The 13,001-nt window shown below is 42.1% G+C and overlaps 1 protein-coding gene across 1 annotated transcript; it reads right to left on the bottom strand.

Annotated features, from left to right (window-relative positions):
* Positions 1–2,415: 2,415 nt before the first annotated feature.
* Positions 2,416–12,751, bottom strand: LOC106655533. Its single transcript, XM_014375957.2, has 4 exons — positions 12,489–12,751; positions 5,486–5,672; positions 5,196–5,390; positions 2,416–3,477 (listed from the first exon to the last, which is right to left on the bottom strand). The coding sequence occupies exons 2-4, from the start codon at positions 5,586–5,588 to the stop codon at positions 3,113–3,115; spliced, it is 663 nt and encodes a 220-aa protein (XP_014231443.1). The 5' UTR covers positions 5,589–5,672; positions 12,489–12,751; the 3' UTR covers positions 2,416–3,112.
* Between the last annotated feature and the right edge of the window lie 250 nt (positions 12,752–13,001).

Raw genomic sequence — 13,001 nt, 5'->3', positions numbered from 1 at the left:
ATGCTTTTTTTTATATTTTAATAAAAATTGTGCTGTTAATAATACTAATTGTACATTACCTGAACCTCGGACGTTCAACTATCATTACACCTTTGTAAAATTTTTTTCGCGTTTTATTTGGATCTGTGAAAGAAGTAAACATTTAGTCGGCTACTGGATAAACCTTTTATGAAATATGTGACCCCAAATTGATCGGGCACGCTTAAGTGAAAGATTTTGATAAATTGTCTGACATGCCGATTATTTCTGCTACGAGAGAAATGATCGGTAATAACAATATATATTTTATCAAAAAACCTCAAAGTGCAAACCGTTTTTTAATTCATTATTTAATCAACTAATTAATGTACTATGAATTTTTTAAAAGTTATAAAAGCTTGTTAAAACTGAATTATCATACCTGTATCAAGGATGCGTTGTTGTTTAACAGCCTGAGAATCTCAAGCTGAGATTCGAGGAACTCATTTTTGATAATTTTTTTTATATTTATATTTGGTGGGTTCATGAACAATGTTAAAAATCTAATGTCTAACATGCTACTGAAGCCACGACTTTCTAAGACACTTCTTCGTATCGCTAATTTTGCTCTAGTGTCTAAAGTTTTAACTTAATTTGAATTCAATAAAAAAATTAAAAAATGCAATAAGCGCGAGAGTGACCTATGACAGTTTTTAGAATAACAAAATACAACTATTTTTTCAATTACGATATTTGCAACAACGAAAAATGCTGAATGTTAAGAAATGATAAATAATTATCAAAAATAACGCAATAAATGCATTCACATACGGACACCTGTTATTATTGTGTACTTCTGTGCAATAATAGTATTATAGACCAGCAGTGCACTAGCAGTATTTTTTGCGTTTTTCCAGAGATGTAAATTAATCATCGATTTACCTATCTCTTAAACGTTAAATAATAATTAAACAACAGTAAATGATGATGAAAGTTTAGACTGCTTTAGAAGTGTAGCCGCTGCTGCTGCTGATTATTGTTAACGTGCAGCTGCTGTTGCTGCTGGGCCAGGGCGGGTATGTGGGCGCCGAGGAGCTCTTGGACGATGATCGAGGCATCGTCCGACGAGTCCGGGCTGCTGCTGCTGTTGGTCGTCGTCAGCAGGGCGGCCAGCTTCGAGCCGCCACCGCCACCACCACCTTCGCCACCGCTGATCAGGAGCTTGTTGCCACGTTGGCCCGAGCAGACGATGTTCCTGTGTGATGATATACGCATTGTGGTTTTTTTTTTTTGTTCATAAAAAGTTAACTTTGTCTCTCCGCCAAACAATCTTTTTCTCACTTTACCACTCTCATCTTTCCCGTTTCCCGCTTCTGGCGCTAGGTGGCCCCGACCGCATTAGTCGCTCTGCACAAATGACATGTCGCTGCCAGGGCTTATGAAGGGTGTTTGCTTCATACTCATTTATGTATCTTAAACTTCGGGTGTCCCCTGACATTATCGTCAAAAAGACGAAATTCCTATTGCATTAGTTTCTCCAAAGTGATTCATTATCGCCAGCGCGGCTTTATTGTCCTGAAAACTCCTATCTAATGCTAAAAGATGGAAAATATTATTTCCACCTTCTGTAACACTAGTAGGATTAATGCCCATTTTTAACAAATTTATGACAATCTGTACATGTCCCTTAATTGCTGCTACATGAATTCAATTGTTCCCTTCCTAATTACGTAAATTTATTATATATTCTCTAGTACTTTCCAACCCATCTCGAAATATGCTTTCTTCTACGTATACGCCTGGAGGTAGTTCGAGTTACCCAACTTACAGGCCACGTGCAGAAGTGAATCACCTTTACTGCGCGACGGGTTCGGTAACGTTTTATCATGCATGGTCAAGATATCAAAAACAGAGTTAGCTATATCTTGTCGCCTTCTCTTGTACGCCAAGTGAATCGGCGTGTATACGATGGCAGTGTGCAATACAAGAGTTGAGACAAGTGAGGATTAAGATATCGCAAAGAAATTAGGGTTAACAAGTAAAAAGGCTTTCATTCGCTACTTAAAAACGAGTACCACATAGTTGCTGTTCCTTTTTTTCGTTTTAAAATTTTTATTTCTCTTTTTCTCGTATATGTCGTGCGTCGTCACACACGGTGCTTTTTTTTGTACACAAGACATTAACGCGATGACAGGTGAATACGATGCACAAATTCGAGTCTTTGCGAACAACGATGCGTTACAATTATCAAGTAATCAATTTTCTCTTGATTCTTTTTTCATATCCTTTCTTCTGTTATGTATACCTTGTTACGTGCGATGTAAAATGTAAAATGAAACAGATGTAAAGAGAAAGAGAGAGAGAGAATAAAAAACATCGTACGCTTCAGTTCAGCGGAGTCCGCGACGAGACTCGCGGGTTTTATTGTATAATTATTAATTATTTATTTTTCATAAAAATATGAAGTATCCGTAAAAGTTATTGTACATAATTACGCTTAAAATATTACATTTGTCACCGCGTACAAACGACGATTTATGGATTATCGTTAATTTAATTAAATATTATGAACAAATAGTTAGGTCGACGTGTTTGCTTGGCTCGTAAATTACGATACAAAGTTATACATTTGTTGCCGATAATAATTATAATAATAATAATGAATAACTACCATCAAAGATATTCTCGCGTGTCGACAATTATAATAATAATAATATTTTATTTGCCTCAAAAGTTGAAAGAATTTGAATCGACGAGCATACTCGCTATCTGCATATTTTCTTGCGTTGAAAAAAGAGAGAAGTTAAAATTGCCTTTTGTTTCTTTGCTATTATCATTATAAAACTACGGCGAGCGAGAAGATCTTCGGCCTTAAACTCGATATACGTATAAGTTAACTTAGAAAGAGCATTATAAAAAAAAAAAAAAGAAGTAAATTAACTATACGCTACACCCCCGGGTAATGAAGCTCGAACGGCTAATTGTGATCGCGTTTCCTCAAGCTCTCTCTAAAACAAAAAGACCTCTCGTTACGTATATCTATTTCGCGCGATAATTTCTCGTACGTAACTCGTTGCCTCTCTCCTTTTATTATTTATATACCGTTGTTGCGATGTTACGAGAAGAAGAAAAAACAAACAAACAACGACAACGTTTACAGACGAATTCCCGGATTTCTCGAGGCGACGAAGTTGAGCAGCTCGTCGCTGTCCTCGCAGACGAACGGCTTGACGTGGTGGCAGGCGACGTCGTGCCACTTGATGCCGTCGTTGTAGAAATTGTTGAGGATCGACAGGCAGGACTCGTCGTTGCCCTGGGCGGCCTCGCGATTGTCCGGCTGGGGCGTGCCGTAGCCGCCCGTTGCGGACCAGTCGCCGGTGTTGCGCTGATTCGTCGGGCCGATCTTGGCACCGGAGCCCGACCAGAACCAGCCGTTGATGTTCTGGGGCTGCAGGTCGGGCCTGTCGCAGCCGTTGAAGTTGCACTTGCGGCCGGAAGTCCAGATGTATCTCACGTTACCTGCAAAAAGAAGCGAGCCGAGCGTAACGAGAGGCGTCGCCCCCACCACAAATTTTGGCCACAATTATCATTACGGAATCGTGTATGGTTGTGCGACTCGACGAGCTCCGATCTCGTTTATACGCGAGATGTATATATATCGACGATGCTTACGCGAAGAAAATCCCCTTATTAAAATCGCTTTTTCAGATTTAGTCGTTTCAAGTTTTTTTTGTCGCATTTTGAAAAAAAAGTGAATTTCTTAGCTACAAGAATTCGTCTGCATTTAAAGGGCATTCAAGTGTAATATGCTCAGTCAATAAAGGTCTGTTTAGGATTTTAAAAATCCCATTCGAAAGTTCTTCACAAGCATTTTATAGTTATATAAATTATGATAGAGTTCAATCGTTTATTCCCCAGTTGTTTTCAACAAATAAATAATCAATCATTTACAAAGATCTTGTAAAAACATTCTAAGCTGATGTGTACTTATAGGTTTTGACAAGAACTTCAAATCGTGCATTTTACAACACGGGTTTGTAAATAAGATGGAAGAAAATCTTATGTACAAAAAATGTTTGTTATTGTATGTAGAATATGAAGTAATATTTATGCTTCAAATTTTTAGAATACTATTATTTTTAGAACAATTTAAATTAAATGGATTTCAAGTTCTTGTCAAAACCTATAAGTTTACATCAGCTCAGAAAGTTTTTACAAGATCTTCTTCTATAATATAATAACGAAAAACTGATTTTCTCGATTCATTATTCGTTGAAAATAATTCGTAAATAAATGATCGAACTCTATTATAATTTATGCAATTGTAAAGTGCTTGTAAAGACCTTTCGAATGGTACTTTTAAAATCCTAATCCGACCTTCATTGACCGAGATACGACACTTTGAAATTTACTCACTCTTTACTCGCTGGTATAGCAAAAGTGATTACAGGGCAGTGTACATGGCGCGCGCACAGCTTTTCGGAGAAAGTTAAAAAAAGAAAAAGAACGAGCATCCTCTTTCCCTTCGGCGAGCGATACGAAATAATAATTATCACGCGACGACGACGGCGTCGACGCAGCTCGCGTATACCCGTCTAACGCGCGCACCGGCACAGACTGACTCGCGATAAATTTGTGATAACGACAAAAAAAAATAAATAAAATAAACGCGACGTCGGCAAAAAGCAAAAGGCAAAAAAAAAAGCAAATTAATGCATCGAGAGCCATGATGCCGGCGTGCGCGCGCGTCACGATGCAAGTCGTAGTGAAAGCTCGCTCGAGGCAGGCCTTTTTTTTATTTTTAACTTTGCTTTGCTTTATCGCCGTCATTTTCCAAAAGAGATGGACACGTATATGCATGGAAGCCTAGAAAGTGAGTACATCGTTGATGCAGTTGCACCCACGCTTAATGCACATAGCGCGGTGCTATCGAAATGACGCAACTTTCGCGACAAAGTCCCGCGCCGCGGAGTAAAAAATCGGTTCGATCCTGCAGTGCCCGGATCGTCTCGTAGCATAGTATTTGAAATGTAAAATATCCGCATTTATCGGTCAACGAGATATTCTTTTCGACGCGTGTCGCGCACGCAGGAAATCAATGCGAATGTGCGCCGTTCGATACGCGCGGAGCTTTTTTACTCGACAGCGGCGAAAGCTCGCGAATTTCTCGAGATATCGATACCGATTTTTTGGATTTTTAATTCGAAACAACTACTACTGCTGCTCTATATACCGACCTCTTGCGATCCTCGCCTTGATGAACTCGTTCTCCTGGGGTGTCTCGAGCGACACGGCGTCCATGCAGTGGCGTCGGCAGATGTTTCGGGCGTCCAGCCAGTCGACCTCGAGGCTCCTCGTCGGCGCGTGCTCCCAGCTGAAGAAGTACGAGTGCGCCACGCCCCGAGCGTCCCTGTACGTCGCGTGTCTCACGCCTGTTATATACATGATAATAAAGTGCACAAAGAAAATGAAGATGAAAAAAGAAAACGAATGTATACGTTGTATACAGGAGGCGAAATGAACTTACGGCTGCTGCAGGATCTCGGATCGGGTAGAGCGAGTCGGCGCTGGGCCCTCGTCGCCGCGACCAAGCAGCACAGTAGTAAAAACGCCAGCTGAGCGGCCCTCATGATGTCTCTATGTGTGTTTTTTATGTGTGTAAAACGAGATGCAGCTTCGGCTCTCTCGGGTCGGTACAGCAGCGTAGGATCGATCTAAGAAAATTCAAATTAAACGTTTGCTATAATATATGTATTGTATATGCTAATTACGCGCGATATAAATGTAACGCGGAGTTTCGGTGAAAGTGTCTTGTCTGTATATATCACGAATTTTCACGCTGTTTCTTTCTTTCCTTCGATCGCTTCTTTTTTTTTTCATTTCGTCGGTATATGCCACAGACCTAGAAACGCGCGACTGCGGAGCCAAGTATAGTATCACCAGTACCTGTATATACAGCCGATCTCTCGAGAAAATTTCTCGATTTTACATTTTTCCAACCGCATGTACAAACTCGTGAATAAAAAAAGAAGAAAAAGAAGAAGTATAGATTCCCCCCCCCCGGCCTGTGCGCGAGTCCTCGATTTTTGTCGAGCGACGAGAGAATCAGCGCTCGGACGGACAAAGATACATAGGTATATAATCGGACACAGTGTCGCGCGCGGCGGCACCGTTCCGCTGAACTAAGCAAGCCAATTAACCGCCGCTGCACGTGGGAATGCATATGACGAATCTTTTTCGCGTCGGATTCGGCGCACGGAGAAAAAACGAGAGCGCGCTGAAAAAAAAAACTACATTTATTATATATCGTATTAGCGCGCGACGCGTCAATTTTCACAAGGCTATATGCAGTAGTACAGACCACATTGTCGTTATAAGGCTTTGTTCTTTGATGGAATACAATGCGCGCGCGCGCGAAATATTGTATCATTGTATGGCTCTGGTAAAATATAATAAAATATAAATTACGTCGCGCGGCTGATTCATTCCCGTGTTGCTTTCTTCTTCTCCCTTGCGCGCGGCGCGGGACAATTAACCCGCGTAGATCGCTCAGTGAATATAATTACGCAATTTGCGCGTGTCTCTTCGTGCACACACGCTATATCTATCTCTATCTATATACATGTATACGATGTATCGTCGTCGTCGCTGTTGCATCGGTGGCCTTGAAATTTTCCTCGTTTCACCGGTAATTCCTGTATATCGTGTATATATAAAGTGTATATACTGCCACCGCGCACCGCAACGCGCAAGAATTTATACAAGCGTAGAAAAGCCCCGACTGTATATTGTGGATTCGAGCTCCTATGCGCGCGTATCGATAGAGAGACAGAGAGAATATAATGTCTCTCTCTCTCTTTACGTGCCATATAATGCAGGTTGCTGCATCGCCATTATCTATTATATATCCGACTCTGGTTGGATGGGTTTTTCCTCCTTTTTTTTTTCAAGCTTTTCTCGAGTCTCTCTCACGAGATGCTACTGTATGCATGTAGAGGAAGAATTTTCCATTCTTGCAAAAATCGACCATTGCGGGGACGTTATAAAAAAAAAAAAAAAAAAAACAATCATCATTGTTCGACCGAGAAAGGACTTATTCATAAACGATGGATTATATCCTTGAAATCATTTTCTTCTCTCTCTCTCGCTGCGTCTTTTACGACGACCGACTATATACATATTAGCGTCTGCGTACTCACGTATGTATACCGACGATTCTTAACGTCCTTTTTTTTTTATTTTTTCCCGTAGGGGCCACGCGCGATGGACTTTCTTTCGCGAACGTTACCTCGAGACACTTTTAATTTATTTACGATTTTTTATCTCTCTCTCGCTCCGTGGTAAAGGACGCCTCGTTATCGATATGATATATAATATATATTGTACGTCGCAGGTGATGCTCTCTCAGCTGCGTCGAATAATCAAAGTCAACGATGCACAAAGGCGAGAGGCAATAAAAAGTAAAAAAAAATAAAATAAAATAAAATAAAATAAAATAAATAAATAAAGAACCAGCGGACAGAGTGAAAGGGAGAGTTAATTTTTTCTTTGCTCCGCACACGCACGGAATTTGCGCGCGCGTGGGCTCCTCGAGGATCGTAAAAATCGATTTAAAGCGGGGAATGTTTATAATATAGAGGCAACGAGTGAAGCAAAAAAAAGGAAAAAATATACCGCAGAGCGAAGATAATAAAAGACGAGCCGTATCCATTTATTGTATATATATATATATGTAATATACGAGGGAGATACACCGTTGTGCATATCCTCGACTTGTAACCGACGATGATGCGGTACCTTTTTGCAGTGCACGGGTGAAAGCAGCCGAGGTTTTTCGTGGTTGCCGCTCGCGAGTCTTTCTTTTTGCTTTTCCGAAGTGCATGACTCGGACGGTATTGTCATTATATTACCTCGTTTTTCCCGGCGGTACGATATTGCGTTTAGAGAGTCATCGTCGTCTGTATATACAATATATACAAACCAAAACCGATGGGCCGCGCGCGAGAGCTGCGCATTCACTTTTCGCGGCGGCGGCAAAGTAATAGGTACTACTACTACTACTACTATGCAACAACTACCTCGACACAGCATCTCGCGCGCGAAAAACGGGGACCCTCGCGATGTGAAAACGATCTCTACCTCTGCGCACGTCCGTACATAACGACAACAACGACGACTTTCTATAATAAAGACATCAAATGAGAGAAGAAGAGGATAAAAAAAATTCTGTGTTGGATATTTACGATATTTATGATAGATTTCTCGCGCCTCGAGTCTCGATCGACCGCGTAAAAGTTTATATCGTCTCTGTACAGAGTTAGAAAAGAAGAGGACATAACCGAGAGCCAGAGAGAGAGAGAGAGAGAGAGAGAGAGAGAAAAATTGAACGAGCCGTATAATTAGACACTTTTGTTCGGATTTATAGGACATGTGAATCAATGAGCCTTGAATTCGCGCACAAGTGTGTAATAACAAATAAGTATGGTACACTCCGCTGAGCCGTCGATCGGAGTCGAGAATTATGGCGCGAAAGTTCGACACTTTCTTTCCTTCGCGCCGAAGGAGCTTATTAAAAAAATGAGAGAGAGAAGAGGAGGAAAAAAAAATCCTTGAAAATCGACGTATTGTATAGGCCGCTGGTCGAGGCATCGGCTATCATCGTTATTATTGTTGTCGTCGTCGTCGTACGAGGGAAAAGGTTCGAACGAGATTCGTGCGCGATTGTTTGTGGAAAGTTCGATTACAAATTGATTCGAAGATGAGAGAGCGAGGGAGAGAGAGAGAAAAAAGTCAACGACAATAACATGAATTATACGTGTATCGACAAAGTAAATAACTCGTATAGGCATCGAGTTGATTTATAAATCGGTAAATACGACATGTGTATATGAAAATCATGTGTTTTGACACCAAATGCGTGATATTTCTATCTCCCGAGCTTGAAAAAAAAAATATGATTCAAAATGAGAAACGGGGGAGAAAAAAAAAGAGTCGAGTACCCACACGGATTTGTTATTTCACGTACGATCGCACGACCGTGTGTACATATACCTTTATGCAGCAAATGTATCGTACATATATATGTACCTGGCGCAATTGGAAAGCGATTTGTTTAGTGCCATTATTGCGTCGTCATACGGGTATTCATAAAGAGTCGAAATTAAAAAAAAAGAAAAAAAACGGATAAATTATCATTATTATGAAGCGTTGCGGCAGTCGACGCGGCTAAGCGCGCATCTTTTCGTTCCCTTCATACACATATATAAGCGATTCAATTAAATATATCTTAACGCCGCGCTCGTCTAACTACGTCATGATTTACGATCGGCATCGGAGCTACGTTAATTAAGCCACGCGTTCCAACGCGAGCGGCTCTTCTCTCTCGGCTCGGGTTGATTGACGCAACGCATATGTATGTGTGTGTGTGTGTGTGTGTGTACCCTAAATAAATCACGGAGACATTAATTCGCGCTCGCAGTGTAGCGCGAGATACGAACGCGAGAGAGAGAGACATTTTTAAGGGAAGAAAATGATCGGACGTTTTGCGCAACGCGCGCGAGAGAGCCAAGTCGTTGAAACCCCGCTTTCTATATAACGCGCGCGAGTCGTTGAAGCGAATATTTATATTATATGGAAGCGATGAGTCTGCAGTGCATTAACAACAACGACGAAGACAAAAAGAAAAACGAGACGATGTTACACAAACGACGCGCTTCTTGTTTTTTTTTTTTTTTAGATCGGTAGTTACATAAATTTGTTTGAACTTTTGATCGACCATCGAGCGATGAATCGAGAGAGCCCATTCGAGTTCCTCTTTTTTTTACCCGTATCCGCGGGGGATCAATGGAACTAAAATGCCATTATGTTTCTTTTTTCAATCAGTCTAGTCTCTCGTATCCTCGATCGAGCTGCTGTGTGTGTAAATATATAACAAAACAATGCGCGCCGATCGCGAAAGGAAGCGACACAGAGAGAGAGAAAACCTACATACACGCGTACTACGTAATCGCGAGCGACTCGAAGCGACGAAGAAGACACCCCCGCTCGTGGACTTTTTTTTTTTTATTGTAACGATCGAAAGCGCGAGTCGATCGAAGGAATCGGAGTTTGTACATCGAATTATGGCAAAATGTGACATGCTTCGCGATTCTATACACACGCACAAGCATAAATGTCAGTGTGTATGTGTATCAACACAAGCGACGACGACGATGGCGACAACACAATATTATGAAACTCGTGGGCTTCGAACGAGAGAGGCTTTTCCATGATCTAGAATATTCTCGAAGCGCCGAGACGGCGTGTTATTATTGTTGTCGTCGTCGTCGTCGTCGTGTATCGATATAATACGCTCGTTCACGACGCAATAGTACGCGAGGCGAAATTTTGGAATCACCGCGACATCTTTCGCGTGTCGTTTGTATAAAGAAGAAAAAAAACTACGGTAATTTTTTCGCTCACGCAAATCCTCTTCCTTCCTGCTTTTCTTTTTACTCGCTCGTTTTAAACGATCCCTCGAGCTGTACATACCGCGCGAGGAAATTATTGCGTCAAATTTTGCCGTCGCGCTCGTATTATAATATATCGTATGTGCTTATGGCTTGCGGCGGCGCTCGGTGCACCAGTATACATATATAATAAATATGCAACTGCAGTCGAGAATATAATGTGTAACTTTCTTTCTTTTCGGATGGGGGCAATCGTCGTTGCTGCAACGCGTTAAATAAGGAAGAGATGCTCTCGACACGGACAAGGAAAAATGACGACGACACTGTTATATATGCGCTATACTACGCGGCTCGTCTGCGGTTTTTACGGAAAAAAATATCGTGCTCTTTAAAAGTTCGTATTCGTTGGTTATTAAATGCACCGCGCGGCAGAAGAAAGCTGCGACGCAATAAAAATAAATGAAAAAAAAAAAAAAACGAAAAAAAAACATCGACACTCCGCGTGTAGCTTATCGCACACGCACCGTACGTATGCATACAAACACGGCATTCGACACCGTTACCAAAAATTATTATCATCTTGTGCTCTCGTTCGCGTGAGAAAAAAGAGAGTAATATCGACCGAATTGAATATCGTGTGTAAGGATCGCGTTGAAATATTTTTCCTTCGGTTTTCGAGGCAATTAGCGTACTCGACATACGTACATACGAAAAGGGTGAAATCGCGCGCGACGTTTCACTGTTTTCAATTTCGGGGCAAAAACATATGGCAACATCGTAAACATATCGGCGCTCGTCGCATTATTACGTACAACAGCTACATCTATCCGATCGCCACACACACACGCACACGCATACGATGATAATGTAACGCCGCAAAAATCGTCCAAGCTGACGACCTGCGCGGCTCGGCGATCGGCGCGTGTCAGAATGCGCGCGCCTACATTATACACACACATATAAATATAACATGTGCACACGAGCTGGCTGGCTCGTAACCGTTAGCTGGCCGGCTTTAACTTCTGCGCGAGGCGTGTAGTATAAGTATGATGACGACCTGCCTTCGTCGGAGAGAGAGAGAGAGAAAAAAAACACGCACATATATGTGTGTGTTTTGCTTTTTCGCGCTATTACATACGCGCGATACAGATCAGTAGGTTAACTGGCCTCGGCGCGGACTCGTCTTATACCCGATCGTGCGCTACCTGTTGCTATGTGCCGCTGCGGCGGCGGGCGCCGCGAGCTTTCGAGATACGTTGTATATTGGACGCCGATTTATACGCTGGCACACGATTTATTCGTTCGTTCGTTCGATTTATTTATGTATCTATCGCACCTCGAAATTAGAAGTCGAAACGACAACGAGCAACGACAGCAACGACAAAAAAAAGGGGAAAATACCAGTTGACGGATCTGAAATCGACGGTAGCGATGTATCCGCGTATAGCTGTGCTCGCGAAAAAGAGAGTGTATACATATGAGCGCGCGATGTGGAATCTCGTATACGAGATCGGTAGGTGTCTGTTTTTTTTCTTCTTCTTCTTCTTCTTATCCTTCTCGTGCGTGGTCTTCTTTTTATACGTTATCCGCGCTAGACGCACACACGCATACACACGCAGCGAGAAAAATCGGTAACGCGTCGACGCGCGAGAGCTGATTTGACTTTATTTATGTATACGTATTATGAAAGAAAAAAAAGGAGAAAAATAAAAGAAGGAAGAAAAAGAGTCGAGGACTACTTGCGGACGCGTCGTGATACTTGCGGACGCGAGATCGGTACGGGTTTCGATCGCCGCACTGGACTCGCGGCACATTTATTATTTATAAATTTATAGAGAGAGAGAATAATTAGACATACGCGTGGATAGGTAAAGTTTATCGGTAAAAGATCGGTAACGCGTTAACGGTATACTTATAAAATAACGTCGCTCGGCCGCGCGGGGCGAGGACAGCAAAAAAAAATCGATAATCGCCAATATATGCACCTGTTATCCGAGAGCAAAACTCGTAAACAGGCGCGTTACCGATTTTTCCTTTTTTCGTCTCGAACGAAGAAATCAATGTATATCAATTTGAGCTTACCAGTTATCGTGCGCGCGTGACTATATCCTAGTGAGAGGCTCCCCGTCGTGCACAAATCGTGTCTCTTTCCGGAAAATCGGTCGATTACAAAAAAAAAGTAATAATAATAACGATCGAAAATTCGATCGACACTGCTTTAGAAGAAACAAAAAAAAAGAATCAACGGAACGTGTACAAAAAATGTACCACGGCGCGGTGTATCAATGGCACACAAGCAGCAGCAGCAGCAGCAGCTCCCGGTCGTCTCTCGGTCGCTGGTGTTGATCGTCGATCCGGCTAATCGGAAATGCGGCGTAAGAATGAGCCGGCAAGAGCGCCCCGCGCTTCAGTATATACGACACTCGGCCCACATTCCCTCCCTCGTCGTGGTAGATAGGCTATTTCTCTCTCTCTCTCTTACTCTCTTACTCTTGGAGGCTGCTGCCGCCGTATAATATAACTCTCCTCTGCTGCAGGTACACACGCATATATATATGCGGCTGCCGATCGTATACGCGAAGCCGCGAGCTGCGC

Source organism: Trichogramma pretiosum, unplaced genomic scaffold (genome assembly GCF_000599845.2).
Source record: "Trichogramma pretiosum strain Unisexual culture from Peru unplaced genomic scaffold, Tpre_2.0 scaffold73, whole genome shotgun sequence".
In the NCBI taxonomy this organism is placed as follows: Eukaryota; Metazoa; Arthropoda; class Insecta; order Hymenoptera; family Trichogrammatidae; genus Trichogramma; species Trichogramma pretiosum.
The sequence above is the reverse complement of the archived record's forward strand: the minus strand, read 5'-3'. Positions and strand labels throughout refer to the sequence as shown.

Excerpts from the sequence above, each read along its gene's own strand:
- LOC106655533 (XM_014375957.2), bottom strand. The coding sequence starts at position 5,588 with ATGAGGGCCGCTCAGCTGGCGTTTTTACTACTGTGCTGCTTGGTCGCG. Across the intron at positions 5,391-5,485 it reads TCCGAGATCCTGCAGCAGCC|GCGTGAGACACGCGACGTAC; the intron begins GTAAGTTCATTT and ends TGTATATAACAG. Across the intron at positions 3,478-5,195 it reads CAAGGCGAGGATCGCAAGAG|GTAACGTGAGATACATCTGG; the intron begins GTCGGTATATAG and ends TTCTTTTTGCAG.